General features: G+C 53.2%; 1 protein-coding gene across 4 annotated transcripts; it reads left to right on the plus strand.

The window, feature by feature from the left end:
* The first annotated feature begins 1,671 nt into the window (after nt 1–1,671).
* Nucleotides 1,672–19,746, plus strand: HNRNPL (heterogeneous nuclear ribonucleoprotein L). 4 transcript variants are annotated; one of them, XM_003943123.4, is made up of 13 exons: nt 1,710–1,761; nt 8,400–8,518; nt 9,434–9,671; nt 9,799–9,884; nt 12,124–12,220; nt 12,303–12,375; nt 15,604–15,675; nt 15,787–16,067; nt 17,130–17,251; nt 17,549–17,750; nt 18,480–18,537; nt 18,654–18,749; nt 19,355–19,746. In XM_003943123.4, exons 3-13 carry the CDS (start codon nt 9,447–9,449, stop codon nt 19,411–19,413), a joined length of 1,371 nt encoding a protein of 456 aa, XP_003943172.1. In that variant the 5' UTR covers nt 1,710–1,761; nt 8,400–8,518; nt 9,434–9,446; the 3' UTR covers nt 19,414–19,746. The 4 variants fall into 4 exon arrangements, with proteins under 4 accessions (XP_039321337.1, XP_003943172.1, XP_039321335.1 ...); XM_039465402.2 differs by lacking the exon at nt 1,710–1,761 and adding an exon at nt 4,262–4,552; XM_039465403.2 differs by having other exon boundaries at nt 1,672–1,761; nt 15,604–16,067.

The following is a 19,746-nucleotide window of genomic DNA, read 5'->3' on the forward strand; positions in this document are numbered from 1 at the left end:
ACAAAAATTAGCCTGGCGTAGTGGCGTGTGCTTGTAATTACAACTACTCGAGAGGCTGAGGCAGAAGAATCGCTTGAACCTGAGAGGCAGAGGTTGCAGTGAGTGGAGATCACGCCCATGCACTTCAGCCTGGGCAACAGACTGAGACTCCATCTCAAAAAATGACACAATGGTGTGTGGCTGTAGTCTCAGCTACTCAGGAGGCTGAAGTGGGAAGATTGCTTGAGCCCAGGAGGTCGAGGCTGTAGTGAGCTGTGTATGCATCATTGCACTCCAGCTTGGGTGACAAATGAGACCTCATATGCTGCTGGTGGGAATATATGGTACAGATACTTTGGAAAACAACGTAGTACAGGAAAAAAAAATATGGTACAGATATTTTGGAAAATAATGTTAAAATATGTGGCGTGACCCAACAATCCCACTCCTAGGTATGTGCCCTGAATTAACTCACACATGGACACAAACAGGTATCACTAGGAATGGTCACAGTAGCATTCTTTTTCTTTCTCTTTTCTCGTTTCGGGTCACTGCAACCTCCGCCTCCCGGGTTCAGGGGATTCTCCGGCCTCAGGCTCCCGAGTAGCTGGGACTCACAGGCGTGCGCCACTGCGCCCAGCTAATTTTTGTATTTTTAGTAGAGACAGGGTTTCACCGTGTTGGCCAGGCTGGTCTCGATCTCTTGACCTCGTTACCCGTCCGCCGCGGCCTCCCAAAGTGCTGGGATTACAGGCGTGAGCCACCGCATCAGGTCTGTATTTTAGGCAGAGAGGTTTCGCCATGTTGCCCAGGTTGATCACGAACTCCCAGACTCGAGCAATCTGCCCCTCTCGACCTTCCAAAGTGCTGGGATTACAGAGAAAGCCACCGTGCCTGGATGGCATGGGTTTACAAGGACCTGAAGGGTGGGATTAAGCATTGTGCGGGTTAAGAACGGGAGCGACTTGCTCTTTCAGAGGTTGCTCAGCCGTGGTAATTTTCCGCGGTTCTTCCGCTCTCCGGGCCCGTTTTACCTCATCTGTGAAATGGGGGTAGGCCCCTGAGGTCCCCTGGTTCCAGACATTCTCTGCATTCCTCACGACTACCCAGATGAAGCTGCTATTGCCATCCCCCTAACAGACGAGGAAGGCTGTGACTTTCCCAAGGGTAGAGACAGTGAATGGAGCCTCCGCATTAGAACCACGGCAGGGTGGGCTCCAGGCCCCTGCTCTGAACCCCCGTTCACTGCGGCCTCCCCCATCACCCTAATAGGCCCTGCAGTGCAGTGGGGATGCGTCTGCTCTGGCGTCAGACGAGCCCCGCCATGCCACTGGCAAGCTGTGGCATCCTGGGTTAGTCACTTGCGTCTTCTCAGCCCATTTCCCTACGTGCGCAATGGACACCCCCAACACTTGCCTCAGCCAAAACAACACTTGGCTGACCAGGAGGAATGATGCGCGAGTCTCAAACAACTGCGTGACTTTCTGTCGGCGGGGGGCGGGGGTGGGTTTTGGGGGAAAAGGGACGCGGAGCCCCAACACCGCGGCTCCAAGGCCTTCCCACTCCTTTCTCGCCTGGTTTCCTCCATTCATTCCCCCGCAGGGTGACGCTCGGTCCCCTGCAGCGTCTCCGCTCCCGCGCCCCCTCCCCCCAATTTTTCTCCCCGCTACGGGACTGAAAAAAGGTCGTGGTCCCTTTAAGGTCCGCCCCTCCCTCTCCCAAAACTTCCCAGTGTCTGCTCTTTTCGATCCGGGACGGCCGGCCAGGCTCGCCGCCGAGCTGGTAGGGGCTGGGGGCGAGGGGTCCGGGAGGGTGATGGGGGCACTGGCGGGCGGCGCCGCGCGCAGCCGGGGGCCGGGGTCGAAGCAGCGGGGTGGGGGCGGGGCGGCGGCGGGGAGGGCGGGGGGCGCGGGTCACGAGGCCGGGCCGGCGGCCTGGAACGTGCGGCGCCGGGGAAACCGTTCCGCCGCGTTCCGACCGCGCGCGCCGGCGCGAGGGGCGTCCGGGCCGGGCGCGGGGGCGGGGAGGGGAGGGGCCCCCTCTCTCCCCCTCCCCCCACCGCATTCCTCTGACGTTGGGACTGAGCGACCCCGCCCTTCGTCGCGACCGGCCCCGCCTTCTCTCGTCACACGGGTCACGTGCTTCAGACGCGGCCCCGCCCCCGTGTCTCTTCCGCTAGCGTGTTCGGATCTTCCCGGTGTCGGAGGGGTAGGGGAGAGGAGAGCTGGCCGAGGTCCCCAGCAGGGCTCCCTCCCCAAACTTTATTTCCCTTTACCAGCAGACCCACCAGGCCTGTCCCCCTCTCGAATTGCCATTGACCCGATTTTTTCTGAGATATGGTCCGGCTCTGTCGCCCAGGCTGGAGTGCAGGGCTGTGATCACAGCTCACTGCAACCTCGAACTCCTGGGCTCCAGCGATCCTCCCGCTTCGGCCTCCGAAGTAGCTGGGACTACAGCCACGCGGCACCACGTCCGGCTAATTTTTGTATTTTTTTGTAATGACGGGGTCACACTTCGTTGCCCCGGCTAGTCTCGAAGTCCTGGGTTCAAGCGCGCCTCCCGCTTCGGCATCTCAAAGTGCTGGGATTACAGGTGTGAGTCACAACACACGACCTCCATTTCAAAGTCAGTTTCCACCAGGACGTCAACTCGAGAGCCCCGGTCAACCGGGCGGAAAAGTTCTGGAGAACTTTTTGGGCGTCCACGCATTTCTCACGACGCTAGCTTCGTTTCCCCCACCTTTTGGCGACATCGTCACTTGCCAATAGCTTCGCCGAGGTGCCCACCGCCTCCCCCCACCCCTCCACACGCGCGGGGCAGCCCCATAACGTTAGCTTTGGGGTCAGTCCTCGTTTAGCCCCGCCGCCTGCCGGCGATAACTGGAGCGTTCCTCTCCCGACCCTCAGGCTCAGCCAGTTGGGCTTCGCTGGAGGCTGGATATACCCTCCGGCATTCTCTGCGGGGCAGTGCGGGTGGTCTTACCCCGCCCTTGAGGAGGAAAGGCCCGACTCCAGCACAGATCTCAAGAACGCCTCCCCTGTGCAGGGGGCTTGCACTGTGCCAGGTGCTGGACTGGGCTCTTGGCAGGTGGCCACCCTCTCCAAGGTCGGGGCCAGGACCTCCTATGGCGCTCAAAGGGGTCGAGCTGTCAGGTGAAAACCACAGGCCTGAGTGATGGCTTTGCGGGGAAGCCTGGGGGTCTGGGACGGCAGGGACCTGTGAACTGAGATCGCACGCACGAGATGACTTAGCCCTTAGCTCCTGCCGGAGGGGTAGTGGAGGGACTTCCAGGTGCAAGGGGCGGCACCGGCACAGATCAACAGTGAGCGGAAGAGCCTTCTCCCAAGGGAAAGTGAAAGGGGTTGCGGCTGAATTTAGAACTGGGCAGGGTCCGAAGACAGCTGGCAGCAGCGAGTTGGTTTTATACTGAGGAGAAGGTTGATCTGGGACTTTAAAGAATTCCTTCTAGAGGTGGAGAGGAACAGGGCATAGTGATCGCGACAGAGACATCTTGGGAGTTCCTGTCAATCTCGGTCTAGCCTTCCGGCGCGCACACAGCAGGAGCTGCGTAAATACTCGGGGTACTCCAGGCCGTCGCTCTCTTGAAGGGTGGCCCCGCCTCTGGGCGGTGCCTGAAAGCGCATTTGCGCATGCGTTTTTCGCCTTCGCTCGTCTCCGAGACTGCACCAAAAAGCGCCTATCCTGGGGTGGGGCTCCCTATTTTTATCCAATCAGAGCGTACCAGTAGTCCTACCATCTGGTGAGAGGGTGCGCTCCGCTCTTCATTGACCAATCAGTGGAGACGCAGAAGAATCGGCATCCGTAGTAACCACTGGAAAGAGACCAAAAAAGGGCGGGGCTTCCTTGTCTCCTTGCGAACTGGCGCGGAAAGGTAGTCATTGTGACTGGGTGCTAAAGCCTTTCGGCTTGACGGATTAGGGAGGAGACCAGTGAAAGCGGGAGGGAGGCGGGGATTCTTGGGCGGTTTGGTGCGCTGCACCTATCAGGTGCTGTTAGGGAGGCCAGCGGCCCTAGAAATCCAACCTATTAAATTGGATTTTATTTTAAGGCGGCGGGGTTGACGGAATGACTGGCAGAAAGCGATCACCTATAAAGAGTGTCGCAGACAAACGAGGGCGGTCCCTCCTGAAGAACGGCGTGGGCAGTGTCCAATAGGCGCGCAAGGCGTGTGGAGGCCTACCCTCCCCCCGCGGCGGGACCAGTGGCTCCCCCTATCGGGTGGGGGCGGCGGGTGACGGGCGTGTCCCTCCCCCAATGAGAGGCGGGGGGAGGCGGGTTCTGCGCCGCCATGTCGCGGAGGCTGCTGCCCCGGGCGGAGAAGCGGCGTCGGCGGCTGGAGCAGAGGCAGCAGCCGGACGAGCAGCGGAGGCGGTCGGGAGCGATGGTGAAGATGGCGGCGGCGGGCGGCGGAGGCGGCGGTGGCCGCTACTACGGCGGCGGCAGTGAGGGCGGCCGGGCCCCTAAGCGGCTGAAGACTGACAACGCTGGCGACCAGCACGGAGGCGGCGGCGGTGGCGGTGGAGGAGCTGGGGCAGCGGGCGGCGGCGGCGGGGTGAGGCCAGGGCCCTGGACGCCTGGAAGGCCAGGAAGTGGGGGGCAATTTCCCACTTGAAGGCATTTTATTTTTTTAGGGGTCTCTGCGCACGCGCCCAGGCCCTCGCGCTGTTGAGGGAGTGGGGGAGGGGAAGGGGCGGCCGTTGGGCAAACGGCGGGGTTTGCGCGAGGACAGGCGCCTGCGCCTGCGCGCAGTCCGGAGAGGGGTGTGGGGTGCGCGGAGGAAGTAGCGCGTGAAGCGATTGGCCTAGTGCGCAGGCGCCGCGGGCTGGCGTGTGGGGGCCGGGCACGCGGCCGGGCCGTTTTTTTTTCCCTTTTATCATTTTCCTCTCTGGCCCCTTGCGCAGGCGCAGTTCTCCCGCACGCCTCGTGGGCGGTTGGCGGAGCACTTCGTGATTGGGAAGGGGTGGGCGGCGGCCTTGTCCTGTTGAGTAGGGAATTCCGTCCGATCGCAGCTTAATTAAAGGTCCAGCCTTGTTTTTGTACAGAAACGGTTGTTTTAGAGCATAAATGCCAGAACAGAGAGTATCTCCCCCTTTTTTGTGGGCATTGAAAATAGGAAGATGGACTTGTGAAATGCATTTTTTGCTGTTTAGGAATTAAGTGAAACTTTAAAACCATCAGAGGCTTGCTTACAATTTCTGGGGATTCACCGGGTACGGAGGGTTTGATAAACCAAACCTCCCTGGCCATGCTGGAAGCATTTCAGCTCCTTGTAATGACTCCCTCCGAAAATACCAGTCGTTGTTTTTGGGTTGAGGCCCAGTCCCCACTCCCTACAAAATCTTGAAGTCTTGCGGTGCAGCCTGTTTGCAGGGGTCTCCGGGGTTTAGGAGTTGGTAGCGTCTTGATCTTCCTCAGGACTTGTCCCACAGGTTTTAAAGACATCTTAATTGAGTTATTGACGCTCTTCGGTGAGGTTTGGGGCGATACTGGGGATCCCCGATTTACAGAGGGGGAAGTGGGCCAGGAGAGTTGAGGTGAATTAGCTAGTGAGGGGAGGGCTGGAGTTAGAACGGGAGTTAGAACCCCGTGTGGTTCGGGTAGTTTGTTCTTTTTTTTTTTTTTTTTTTTTTTTTTTTTTTTTTTTTTTTGAGACCGAGTTTCGCTCTTGTTACCCAGGCTGGAGTGCAATGGCGCGATCTCGGCTCACCGCAACCTCCCCCTCCGGGGTTCAGGCAATTCTCCTGCCTCAGCCTCCTGAGTAGCTGGGATTACAGGCACGCACCACCATGCCCAGCTATTTTTTTTGTATTTTTAGTAGAGACGGGGTTTCATCATGTTGACCAGGATGGTCTCGATCTCCTGACCTCGTGATCCACCCGCCTCAGCCTCCCAAAGTGCTGGGATTACAGGCGTGAGCCACTGCGCCCGGCCAGTAGTTTGTTCTTGAAATCGAATCCTATTCTACCCCCATTCCACGCACTTGTCCCCAGTGATTCTCAGTCTTGAGGCTGTACCCAGAGCCCAGGAGAAGTGGAAGTGAGTTAATTTTTTTTTTTTTTTTTTTTTGAGACGGAGTTTCGCTCTTGTTACCCAGGCTGGAGTGCAATGGCGCCATCTCGGCTCACCGCAACCTCTGCCTCCTGGGTTCAGGCAATTCTCCTGCCTCAGCCTCCTGAGTAGCTGGGATTACAGGCACGTGCCACCATGCCCAGCTAATTTTTTGTATCTTTAGTAGAGACGGGGTTTCACCATGTTGACCAGGATGGTCTCGATCTCTTGACCTCGTGATCCACCCGCCTCGGCCTCCCAAAGTGCTGGGATTACAGGCTTGAGCCACCGCGCCCGGCTTTTTTTTTTTGAGACGGAGTTTCGCTCTTGTTACCCAGGCTGGAGTGCAATGGCGCGATCTCGGCTCACCGCAACCTCCGCCTCCTGGGTTCAAGCAATTCTCCTGCCTCAGCCTCCTGAGTAGCTGGGATTACAGGCATGTGCCACCATGCCCAGCTAATTTTTTGTATTTTTAGTAGAGACGGGGTTTCACCATGTATGGTCTCGATCTCTCGACCTCGTGATCCACCCGCCTCGGCCTCCCAAAGTGCTGGGATTACAGGCTTGAGCCACCGCGCCCGGCCGGAAGTGAGTTAATCTTGATGACCAGAGGCGGCTTCTATGTGTGGGTGGGTACAGTATAAGATATCTCTAGTAAGGAGCAGTCTTCGTTCTTAGTGGTATGGGTTGGAGTTTCTTCTCTTTCTGAAAGACGGCCTGTCTTTTCTGTAGTCTGACCTAGGTAGTAATTTTCTTTTTTTTTTTTTTTTGAGACGGAGTTTCGCTCGTTACCCAGGCTGGAGTGCAATGGCGCGATCTCGGCTCACCGCAACCTCCGCCTCCTGGGTTCAGGCAATTCTTCTGCCTCAGCCTCCCGAGTAGCTGGGATTACAGGCACGAGCCACCATGCTCATCTAATTTTTTGTATTTTTAGTAGAGACGGGGTTTCACCATGTTGACCAGGATGGTCTCGATCTCTCGACCTCGTGATCCACCCGCCTCGGCCTCCCAAAGCGCTGGGATTACAGGCTTGAGCGACCGCGCCTGGCGGTAGTAATTTTGAAAGCAGGTTTTGGTGGGAGGGTGATTCAGGATTAGAAAGGGTCAAGACTGACTTAGCTGCCCCAGTTAGTGGGGCATGTGTTGTCTTTTGCTGTGACTGAACCCGGGTGTGAGTGGTGGGGAACAGGCGTGCTTAGCTGGGTGATGATGGCTCAGCCAGCGAAAGGGCAAAGAACTTGGGGCACATCCAAAGGGGATGTCTTCCTTCAAACTGTAGCAAATAGCTGTTAGAGCCCTTCTGCCCGCGTGTCTCCTTTGCCAGCTACTCTTTGTGCATGTTTCCTTGGTCGAGTGGACCAGTGGGAAGAGAGAGCGGTACCTGGAAGAACGTAAGGATTTGGGACTTGTGTGGTCCTCCCTCCATTCTGCCTTCCTCAGAAGCTACAGGAAGAGCCAGTGGGCAAGCGACTGCCTACTCAGGACCACTATTCTGCTGATCCAGAATCCTTCTGGGGTGATGGGCTTCAGCTGCTGCCCCTGCTCTGTCCCGTGCATCCTTCCTGGGTAGCATCTGGCTGTCTTTTCTGACTGGGTCTACAACAGTACAGAGGCCAGTGGGCCTTCGTCTTGTACAGCAAGAAATAATTATTCTTTTTGGGCCGGGCGTGGTGGCTCAAGCCTGTAATCCCAGCACTTTGGGAGGCCGAGGCGGGTGGATCACGAGGTCGAGAGATCGAGACCATCCTGGTCAACATGGTGAAACCCCGTCTCTACTAAAAATACAAAAAATTAGCTGGGCATGGTGGCGTGTGCCTGTAATCCCAGCTACTCAGGAGGCTGAGGCAGGAGAATTGCCTGAACCCGGGAGGCGGAGGTTGCGGTGAGCCGAGATCGCGCCATTGCACTCCAGCCTGGGTAACAAGAGCGAAACTCTGTCTCAAAAAAAAAAAAAAAAAAAAAAAAAACCAAAAAATTAGCTGGGCATGGTGGCGCGTGCCTGTAATCCCAGCTACTCAGGAGGCTGAGGCAGGAGAATTGCCTGAACCCAGGAGGCGGAGGTTGCGGTGAGCCGAGATCGCGCCATTGCACTCCAGCCTGGGTAACAAGAGCGAAACTCTGTCTCAAAAAAAAAAAAAAAAAAAAAAAAAAAACAAAAAATTAGCTGGGCATGGTGGCGCGTGCCTGTAATCCCAGCTACTCAGGAGGCTGAGGCAGGAGAATTGCCTGAACCCAGGAGGCGGAGGTTGCGGTGAGCCGAGATCGCGCCATTGCACTGCAGCCTGGGTAACAAGAGCGAAACTCCGTCTCAAAAAAAAAAAAGAATTACTCTTTTCTGCTTTTTTTCTCAGGAGAACTACGATGACCCGCACAAAACCCCTGCCTCCCCAGTTGTCCACATCAGGGGCCTGATTGACGGTGTGGTGGAAGCTGACCTTGTGGAGGCCTTGCAGGAGTTTGGACCCATCAGGTATTGGGCTTGGGCCAGGAGTTGGGCTTCCAAAGTTGACTCCTTGGTGTCCTTATGTCTCTACGATTTCTGGTTGGAAATGGTGATTTCTTTGCCATTCTGGTCTAGGTTCTGTGGCTTCTCTGCTTTAGGGCTGGCCATTATACTTTGTGTCTGATGACAGCAAATTCCATGATCCTTTTTTCTTCCTTTCTTCCTTTCTTCTCTGCTTTGTAGTCTCTAGTCAGTGTTCTCTTGTGAGACAAGGCAGAGTCTCACTTTGTGGCCCAGGCTTGACTGTAGTGGCACAATCTCGTGCAGGCTCAGGCAGTCCTTCCACCTCAGCCTCATGAGTACCTGGGACTACAGGCACACACCACCACACCCAGCTAATTTTTATTTTTATTTTGTAGAGGCAAGGTTTTGCCATGTTGGTCTGGCTGGTCTGAAACTCCTGTGCTCTAGTAATCAGTCCACCTAGGCCTCCCAGGTTTTCAGGTTACAGGCCACTGTTACTCATTGTAACAGCCACTGTTCCTGGCCAATAATGTTTTATTCACCAAATAATTATTGAATATTTGGTGCATGCTATGTACTGCAGATACAGTAGTGAGACAGTTGTTCTGGATTCCTTCTCTTAGAAAGTTGCCCACCAGAATGATTTACACTGATAGCGTAAATGCAAGAAGCCTTCTGTGGGCAGCATCTGGCAGTCTGATGAGGAGAGGTCAGGAAGGCTTCCCAGAGGAGGTGATGGCTCAGCTAGACCTCTTTGGCCTGTGGTACTACTTGTGGCACTGGGTATTCAGTTCAGGGACCATGATAGGTTTGCAGAGGAGTCCAGAAGCCATGGAAGAGTCAGTTCTCAAAAAATTGAATGATTCCCTTTTATCTCCATTTTCCTGAGAGAACTGAAACCTGTTTTTTTTCTGCCAGCTATGTGGTAGTAATGCCTAAGAAGAGACAAGCACTGGTGGAGTTTGAGGATGTCTTGGGGGCATGCAATGCAGTGAACTACGCAGCCGACAACCAAATATACATTGCCGGTCACCCAGCTTTTGTTAACTACTCTACCAGCCAGAAGATCTCCCGCCCCGGGGACTCTGATGACTCCCGGAGCGTGAACAGTGTGCTTCTCTTTACCATCCTGAACCCCATCTATTCGATCACCACGGTATGTGCCAGCAGACATTCCTTATGGTGCCTTGTGAGGTCTCCCGTCTTCCCTTTTCCCTATTCCCTCCCCCAAGCCAGACTGACCTGCCAGTGCCCCTTCATCTTGGCTGTGTTTGCTTTTGCAGGATGTTCTTTACACTATCTGTAATCCTTGTGGCCCCGTTCAGAGAATTGTCATTTTCCGGAAGAATGGAGTTCAGGCCATGGTGGAATATCCTTTGCTGGAAAACAGGTGTTGCTTAGGGTAGGACCTCTTACAGGGCTTGGCAATGGCCATTGTTCGAGCCAGCCTGTGTCTTCTGACCACGGGAGTGCCCTGCCATCTGCCAGGTGCCTTTACAGAGCCCAGTGACTGAGCAGGGAGGCAGTTACAGAACCAGGCATATCGTGTGGTTGTGTAAATCTTAGGGGAGAGAGCAGTGTTAGGAGAAACGAAAGGAATTAATTTTTATTTTATTTATTTATTTATTTTTGAGATGAAATTTCGCTGTGTTGCCCAGGCTGGAGTACAGTAGCATGATCTCAGCTCACTGCAGCCTCCACCTCCCGGATTCAAGCGATTTTCCTGCCTCAGCCTCCTGAATAGCTGGGACTACAGGCACATGCCACAACGCCTGGCTAATTTGTGTGTGTGTGTGTGTATGTGTATGTGTATGTGTGTACTTTCAGTAGAGATGGGGTTTCACTGTCTTAGCCAGGATGGTCTTGATCTCCTGACCTCGTGATCCACCCACCTCAGCCTCCCAAAATGCTGGGATTATGGGCGTGAGCCACTGTGCCCAGCTGGAATTTTTTTTTTTAATTTATTATTTATTTATTTATTTATTTAGAGATAGAGTTTCTCTCCTGTTACCCAGGCTGGAGTGCAATGGTGCGATCTCAGCTCACCGCAACCTTCGCCTCCTGGGTTCAGGCAATTCTCCTGCCTCAGTCTCCTGAGTAGCTGGGATTACAGGCATGCGCCACCATCCCCAGCTAATGTTTTGTATTTTTAGTACAGACTGGGTTTCACCATGTTGACCAGGATGGTCTCAATCTCTTGACCTTGTGATCCACCTGCCTTGGCCTCCTAAAGTGCTGGGATTACGGGCTTGAGCCACTGCGCCCGACCCTATTATTTATCTTTTATTTTTATTTTTTGAGATGGACTTTCACTCTTGTTACCCAGGCTGCAGTGCAATAGTGCGATCTCGGCTCACCGCAACCTCCACCTCCTGGGTTCAGGCAATTCTCCTGCCTCAGCCTCCTGAGTAGCTGGGATTACAGGCACGCGCCACCATGCCCAGATAATGTTTTGTATTTTTAGTAGAGACAGGGTTTCACCATGTTGACCAAGGATGGTCTCGATCTCTTGATCTCGTGATCCACCCGCCTTGGCCTCCCAAAGTGCTGGGATTACAGGCTTGAGCCACTACCAGCTGGAATTTATTTTTAAAGATGTTTCATTTAAGCCAAATACAAGTGACCAACGTCTGGGGAACACAGTCTCAAAGAGGTCCTGAGAAAATGTCCCCGTTGGAAAAGGAATTTAAAAGGGATGTGGGGCTAAGTGCAGTGGCTTGTGCCTGTAGTACCAGCATGTTGGGAGGCCAAGGTGGATGTATCACCTGAGATCAGAAGTTCAAGAACAGCCTGGCCAACATGGTGAAACCTGTCTCAAAAATACAGAAATTAGCCGGGTGTGGTGGTGGGCACCTATAATCCTGGCTACTCAGGAGGCTAAGGCAGGAGAATTGCTTGAGCCTGAGAGGTGGAGTTTGCAGTGGGCTGAGATTATGCCACTGCACGCCAGTCTGGGCATTAGAGCCAGACTCCATATTAAAAAAAACGGCGGCGGGGGAGGGGTGGGGAATGTGGGAAGGTTTCTGAGGAGGTAATGTTCTATTTCTGTGAGCAGATAGGAGCTGATATTCAAGGTGGAAGAAACAGCCTCTGCAAAGGTTGTAAAGTCAGAAGGGGCTTGTGTTGCAGAACCTGAAAGACCTGAGGACTGCAGAGTAGCTGGCAAGTGGACAGGGGTTTGTAATCAACATCAAAAGAAGTTTTTAGAGCGTCTTAGACAGCAGTGTGATGCTTCTGGCAGGCAAAAGCCACTGATGGGCTTTGCAGGCAGAGCTGTAATCGGGTTGATGTTTCAGATTTAGTCAAAGGGCCTGAGAGAGGACTGAGATGAAGGTAGTTTGGTGGCAGAAGAGGTTGCTGGTGGGCATATGTCGGGGTGCAGATTGTGAGAGAACTCTGGCCAGTAACTTTTCACCCAGGGCAGTGTTGAGTCCATCTCCACCGTTACGGTCTGTTAAACTGAGACTAGTGGCTGGGCAGTGAGCTGATCCCAAAGCCTCCATGTACACCACAGTCTCTGGATGCTGCCTTGTCCTTATCCCTTTCTGGGGCAACAAAGCCCTTCTCAAAGATCTCCTGTGTTGGGACTTTTCCTTAACTTGACTCACATTTGACTCTGTTCAAAGTGCCCAGCGGGCCAAGGCCTCGCTCAATGGGGCTGATATCTATTCTGGTTGTTGCACTCTGAAGATTGAATACGCAAAGGTACGTCTGGGAGGTTGCCTGCTCCTCATTGGCTTCCAGGTGAGCTGGGGAATGGCTGATGTCAACTCTTGTTTTCTTGCAGCCTACACGTTTGAATGTGTTCAAGAATGATCAGGATACTTGGGACTACACAAACCCCAATCTCAGTGGACAAGGTAATCCTGACGGCCACTTTGTTCTAAATATACCCGTCTTGTCTTCACTCGACTAGTGCACTTCATAGGCCTGGGCTCAGGGTTATGTAATGCCATTGGGCTCCCCATGGACATGGGAGGGCCTTGGGGTCAGCTCTTGACACCTTAGTGGGAGATGGGGAGTGAGGGACCTCCATGGGTTCTCGCTGCTACTTATGGTCCTCCGATGCTGCCCAGGAAGCCTGGATGGGCTGGGAGCAGGGCCTCACTGAGGATGAGGCATGGCGGGTGGCTCCTTTGAGAATCTGGTTAAGGTCACTGACTCCATTCTTGCTGAGCCAGAAATTGTCCTCATTCTGTGCTGTACAGAGGGTCTGATTTGGGGGAGTAACAGTGTTGGGGGTGATGAGGTCTCTTGGGCTCTTGCAGCGAGCTTTTGAGCAAGCTGACCCTGTGGAGGTGAGACACTCTGGATTGGATCAGGGCGGACATGCCTCACATCATTTGTAGAGGGGACGCAACATCTCTGCAGGGGGCCCAAATGGACAGCCCCCTTCCTAGTGTCTGTCAAGAACGGTTTGCTTTTGGTAGGAGGGAGAGGTGGAGGATTGCCTGAGAAACAGCGGCAGCCCCCCAGCAAGACCGTCCATCTCTGTGTCTGTCTTGGTCTGATAACGTCGGACCAGTCCATGGGCTGAGGGAGGAGGCTCGATGCTGACATCGCACAGGTCCTGAGAGGCCAGAGGCCCCCATTCCTAGGCAGGCCTGTCCTGCTCGCCCTTGCATCTGGGAAGCAGTGGGCAGGGTGGGCTAGACTCTTCCCCAGGATCCTCTCAGTGGGCCCTGTGGGCCTGGCTGCTCCCTCCAAAGGTCAGAGGCAAATTGGTGACCAAGTGAATGTACCAGAGCGGGCAATGGCATTACATGACTGCTAACAGAAACATGGCAACAACCATTTCTTCTCCAAGGAACATAAATAGAAGATGTGCAGACCGGCAGGGGCTAGTGGCAGGGGCTGGCTGTGCATTGGTTTTGATGCCTCTCAGCTTTGGCAGCCCCAAGGCTGGGGCCAAAAAAAACGAGGGCTGATGAGGTGACCTGGAGTGAGGGCGGTGCTTCGCCACCCCTCAGGAACCATACTTCAGCGGCTCTGCCTCTGCACATTGCTCACCAACACACAGGGTAGAAAACCACTAGCTCTTCCTGGAGAGAACAGAACATGCAGCCTCCACCACGTCCCCAGAAACAGCCGCAGACTTGAGCTCACTACATCAAGAACACCACACCGCGCTCCAAGGAACAGCTACAAGCACAGAGACAGAGGCATACAGAGACAAAGAGAGAAAGAGACGCAACATGGCAGCAGACACTGCTTTTTTATTAAACATTTTTTAAAAAAGTCAAAATCCAAGCAAACTTGAACCCGAGAATGTACACAGAAGTAGGAAACACAGAGAACAGAGCTCTCCCAGCCAGCCAGCGAGCGGTGCTTTCGGAGAACGTTTCATAGACTGAAGTAGATTCCATGGGCCTCCAAGACAATAGGATCCTCTCTCCATTCCTCGCCATATGGGTTTTGTTTTTTAAGTCCTTTGGTTTGGGGAGGGCCTTCTTTTTTTCTGTTTTGATATTTTTATTTTTTCTGCAGTCACCGGCTGCCAACATAATCGGCACCAACTGGAGATCAGAAATCAAAAAAAAAAAACTTAAACCACAACAACAACAAAAAAATAAAAAAACCAAACAGATCAAAAACCAGACAGCCAAACAGCTCAGAGGCACACAGTTACCTGCTGGCGGGTAACCAGGCGCGCTCCCAAGGCCAAAAGCACGAGCGTAGTGGGGCCACTGGCACACCTCATACCAGGAGACACGCACATGGAGCGCTACACAGCCAGAAGCACCGCACCACCGCACTGCAGCACATATTTGAGGAGGTGACAACACGGAGGGACACTACCCACTTCATACACCTTTATTTCCACTTTTCTGGTATCTTCTGAGGACAGAACATCTGTGAGCCATTTTTGATTTAATCAAAATACTGACTTTTAAAACAATTCTTTAAAAAAATTGTAGCGGATGTGTACCGTGACTTGTATTTATGACTGTAAAACCATGTGATGCAGGGTCGCAGTGTATGTTTGATGGGACGCCATCTTTCAGAACTGTGCTAACTCACTGTTGAAGCGTCCAATGGTAAGAGAAAATACAGATTTGTTTTTGTGAAAAATGGACATTGTACTCTGTACTTCTGCTGTAAGTAGTCCTTTCCATCTTTGTAATGACTGTTAACAAAACCCAGACTGGGTGGCAGGAAAGGGCAGTGGTTTCCAGCCCTGAATTTTGGAGTCAGCCAGACCTGGGTTCAAATCTGGCTCAGCCACTGACTTTGTGACTTTGGGCCAAAGTGTCTTTTAACTGCTCAGTTAAAAGTTAATGACTCAGTTTTTCTATCTGTAAAATGGGGCTACAATATCAGAACCTACCTCATAGGGTTGTTGTGAGGAATTTGAGAAGCTGTGATGTCTGTAAAGCGCTTAGCCCAGTGCCCGCCACTTAAGCGCTACGTTAACGGCAGCGATTATGAACTGCTGGGGTCAGGGTGGATCTGCGCCATTGTTGGGTGTGGGAATGTCGATGCCTTGTACATGATTGCTGCTTTGAACTGATTCTGCTGTTGCCCTGCTTGTCAGCTCCTATAGTCAGTCCCTCTTGGGCTGGCAGGACTGGGAGGGAGGGGGGACTGGGATTAAAAAAGAAGGGACCTAGAGAGACAGCCTAGAGCTCCCAGATCCTTGGGGGCTTTGGGGATCAAGATTTCTTTCCTCCTGGGTTATTTTCTTGGTCTTGATCTACTCTCCCTTCATTGGGAGTCAGTTTTGAAAGCTGCTTTTGGCCCCCACAGTGTATCAGCTTCCATAGCAGCTGCAGGTTCCTCAGAGGGCCCAGGAGCTGGGCTTCCTCCCAGAGCCAGGGCAGGTGAGAGCACACAACCTGGCCTTGTCCTTCACAGAACACGATCAGCCCTTTGGTATGAGTAGGAGAGGGAGAGTGGGTGCCAGCTTTGAGGCTCGGGCTTCATGCCCGCCATAGGTCAGATCCCAAAAGGAGGAAGGGTACAGCCCTTGAGGAAGGGAGGGCTTATAGCTTGCAGGAGCTGGGGGGCTCGGATCAGCCTGTGCAGTCAGGAGGGAGGGAGAGACCCTCATTTCTAAGTGAGACTCTAACTGTTTTCTCTGTCTGCAGGTGACCCTGGCAGCAACCCCAACAAACGCCAGAGGCAGCCCCCTCTCCTCGGAGATCACCCCGCAGAATATGGTGAGGGCAGGGGGTTCCCCTCCGTGGACTCCCGTGGCTCATGTGCCCCTGCCCGCCGCCCGCCGTGCAAATTCTCACCCGTCCTCCCTCTCTTTCCTTCCCACCCCCCAGGAGGGCCCCACGGTGGGTACCACAGCCATTACCATGATGAGGGCTACGGGCCCCCCCCACCTCACTACGAAGGGAGAAGGATGGGTCCACCAGTGGGGGGTCACCGTCGGGGCCCAAGTCGCTACGGCCCCCAGTATGGGCACCCCCCACCCCCTCCCCCACCACCCGAGTATGGCCCTCACGCCGACAGCCCTGTGCTCATGGTCTATGGCTTGGATCAATCTAAGATGAACTGTGACCGAGTCTTCAATGTCTTCTGCTTATATGGCAATGTGGAGAAGGTGAGCTGCTGCCAGGACTGCTGGGTTCCTCGCTTGAGCTTTGTATCTTGCCAGTCAGCATGGGGAGTCTGGTGCAGGGCGGGCAGCCCGAGTGAGTGACTCAGTGAGCCCAGTCAGCCTGCTTGCACATGGGCTCTATTTGGTCCTCACTGTATGTGGGTGTTTTGTTTTTGAATCACCATTGTTTTTTTTTTTTAAAAAAAAAAAGGACTTTATCACATAAAAGTATAAACATTTACCAGTACATGAATGTAGAGATTTAGAAAACATAAAAATGAAGTTGTTAATAGTGAAACACCATCACGAAAGGATTTCCTCCTGAAAACTTGAGATGATCTGGTGACGCTGGGCCTTCCTGCCTTCCCATGGACAGTTGGCTGCTGCTGCTTGGTGGCTGAGTGTCTCCCTGAAACTGGGTGGCGTTTTGCTTACATTAAGGGCCTTGGGAGCCTTTGTGCAGCTCCTGACTTGGCCCTTTGCTTAGAGTAGCTGGTAACACAGGTGAAGTGATCTTATCAGGCACCGTTAAAGGTGCTTTACATGTGGTGACTTGTGTCATTTCTTACAATGCTTCATGAGATGGGTGGGGGAAGTGGAGCACGGGGGTTAAATAACCTACGCAGGTTCACATAGCCTTTATGGGAAGCGGAACTCGGAGCCAGACTGCCGGGTTCCAGAGCCAGCACCGCTCTGTTGTAACCCAGCTAAAGGAGGATTTTGCATTCTGACCGTAGATACAAACATCCATAGGTAACGTGTCTGTGTGTCACAGGCAAAACGGTGAAAGTGGCTGATTTTTTTCTCATTCCTGCAGAGTTTTCTGTTGTGCCTCACTAAATGACTCACTGATGGGTTATGTCCCACAGTTGAAAACACAGCCCAGGCTCTGCTTCTCATCTTGAGTTGAGCACTGGTGTGGTCCAGTCATGTTTTTCTAGAGGTCCTGATTCACCATGTGAGGACGTGGGGGCCCAAAGCAGGAGTGAGTTCTAACTTGGGAGGTACAAGAGAGGGGTCCCTGGTAGCCGGACAGAGGTGCTGACTGCAGCTTCTCTCCCCAAGGTGAAATTCATGAAAAGCAAGCCGGGGGCCGCCATGGTGGAGATGGCTGATGGCTACGCTGTGGACCGGGCCATTACCCACCTCAACAACAACTTCATGTTTGGGCAAAAGCTGAATGTCTGGTAGGTGCTTGGGCTAGAGAGGATGGCACAGGGACGTCGGAGAGAAAGGGAAGGGAACGAAGCCCAGCAGAGGAGCATAGTGAGGCCGAGGTGTTTACCCACACAGAAATGGGGTGCGGCAGGTGTGTTCCCAGACACAGTATTCTGACGCCACAGGAGAAAATGAGTCACCCTTGCCTCAGCTGTAGAGCAATGCCTAAAGGCAAACAGGGCTACCTGAACCTGTGGAGGCAACAGAGGAAGGCTTGGGGGACAACTTTGGCAATGATAGAGGCTCCCCATTCTTCACTCTTGCAGTGTCTCCAAGCAGCCAGCCATCATGCCCGGTCAGTCATACGGGTTGGAAGATGGGTCTTGCAGTTACAAAGACTTCAGTGAATCCCGGAACAATCGGTTCTCCACCCCGGAGCAGGCAGCCAAGAACCGCATCCAGCACCCCAGCAACGTGCTGCACTTCTTCAATGCCCCGCTGGAGGTGACCGAGGAGAACTTCTTTGAGGTGCGCACCATGGAACTGTGCAGTCGGGTCCTTACCACAGCCGAAGCAGCCTGTTCATTTCGGTCTTTTCTGCAAATAGCTATTGAACTCCTGCCCTGCCTGGCCTTCGGTTGAGTGCTGGGGACACAGCAGAGGCCAGGACAGATAGGGATCCCTTCTCTCAAACTAGACAAAGTGAGAATGGCACCGAGTTTCTAACAACAGTAGCATTTGCTGCACTCCTTCCTTGCATTTTTGTCAAGCAGGGCAACTGCTCATGTGCTAGGAAAGCTGCTTCACAGGCCCCGTGGTGAGGGCCTATTTCACAACAGCCACATTGGCGGAGCCTCGGGGTGCCATCACCCTGTTGCCATCAGAAGGCGGTCCCTGTAATGCTCAGCCAGGGGGAACTGAGGCAGCAGGAAGGGAGGAGGAGGAACGCGAGTGGATCTGGCTGTGGTCTGAGATGTTGTCCTTGAATTCAGCAAACAGCCCGGTGCTGATAACCAGATGCGTGCTGAAGATGAGAGAGAAGAAAGCAGCTTCCCATTTCAGGGACCTTACTAGTGGTGGTGCTGGCCTTTATTATGGCACAGGGGTGCCTTAGGGGCTGTGATAAAATCTAGAAGCCTTTTCTCCCAAAAACTTCCAAGTATCCAAGTATTGAGTCATGCAGGGCCTGGTCTGCCTGAATGCTGTGTGGCAGCCTTTTTGTTTCAGAGTTCATTTACTACTTGTTTTTTTTTGCAGATCTGCGATGAGCTGGGAGTCAAGCGGCCGTCTTCTGTGAAAGTATTCTCAGGCAAAAGTGAGTTGTGTGCCTATCTCCTTCCCCTAGTTAGTTCCCTGGTGGTTGATGGGCAGCTGCCTAGTTCCTATTGGGTCAGTCTAAAACCTTTGCTTTTTTCCTTGCTTTGCAATCAGGTGAGCGCAGCTCCTCTGGACTGCTGGAGTGGGAATCCAAGAGCGATGCCCTGGAGACTCTGGGCTTCCTGAACCACTACCAGATGAAAAACCCAAGTGAGTATCTGTGTGTCCTGCAGGCATCACCCTGGTGACCTAATGGGTTGGCTGGCTTCAGGCCAGGGATATCTTTCCTGCTCTTGAGATAGGACCCCAGGGATCTTCTCACTGTTGGTGACACAGGCAGGTAGGACCTGGTCACCAGGAGAGCAGCCTATGTTCCCCATGGGAGAGCCAGCCTGACTACCTGCTGCCACCCACTCTGCCAGCTTGGGAGTTGCTCAGGCTTGTCCTCCAGGGAGGCGGCATTCTCCCTTTGCATCAGAGACTGGCTTAGGTATAGGAAAGCCACTCTTACCTAGGAAAGAGGCAACTCTAGCCAGCAGATAAAACTTGCCCATCCGGTTGCTGTAAGAGGCCCATTGCCTTGGGCTAGAGAAGGAGATAGGAATGGGATTCTCCATTGGAATGAAGGAAGAAAAGGAGAAACGTGCATAATGGATCATTGGCTCGTCTTGAAGCCTCATGTTGGGCAGTCACTCCCTAGACCCCTGCAGCTGACCTGCAGAAAATGGGAGATGGGTACAAAATGGAAGGAAAATGGGTTTGGGGAGCCTCCAAAGACAAAGGACCCAACCAAACTTCTCTCTTCTTCTTTGCAGATGGTCCATACCCTTACACTCTGAAGTTGTGTTTCTCCACTGCGCAGCACGCCTCCTAATTAGGTGCCTAGGAAGAGTCCTATCTGAGCAGGAAGACATTTCTCTTTCCTTTACGCCATTATTTGTTTTTTGTTTCTGTTCTTTGCAGAAGATCTTGTATTCTTTTTTTCTTTCTTTCTTTCTTTTATTTTTTAATGCTAGATTCATAGAGGCTTAACCTTAATGGAAACGCTGGAAATCTGCAGGGGGAGGGAGAGGGGAACTGATATCTCCCAAGATTAACCTTCACTTTTAAAAATTATTGTCCATGTGATTTTTTTTTTTTCCTGTTCATACATTTGTGCTGCTCATGTACTCTTGGCACATTTCAATAAAATTGTTTGGAAAATAAA

Source organism: Saimiri boliviensis, chromosome 14 (genome assembly GCF_048565385.1).
Source record: "Saimiri boliviensis isolate mSaiBol1 chromosome 14, mSaiBol1.pri, whole genome shotgun sequence".
In the NCBI taxonomy this organism is placed as follows: domain Eukaryota; kingdom Metazoa; phylum Chordata; class Mammalia; order Primates; family Cebidae; genus Saimiri; species Saimiri boliviensis.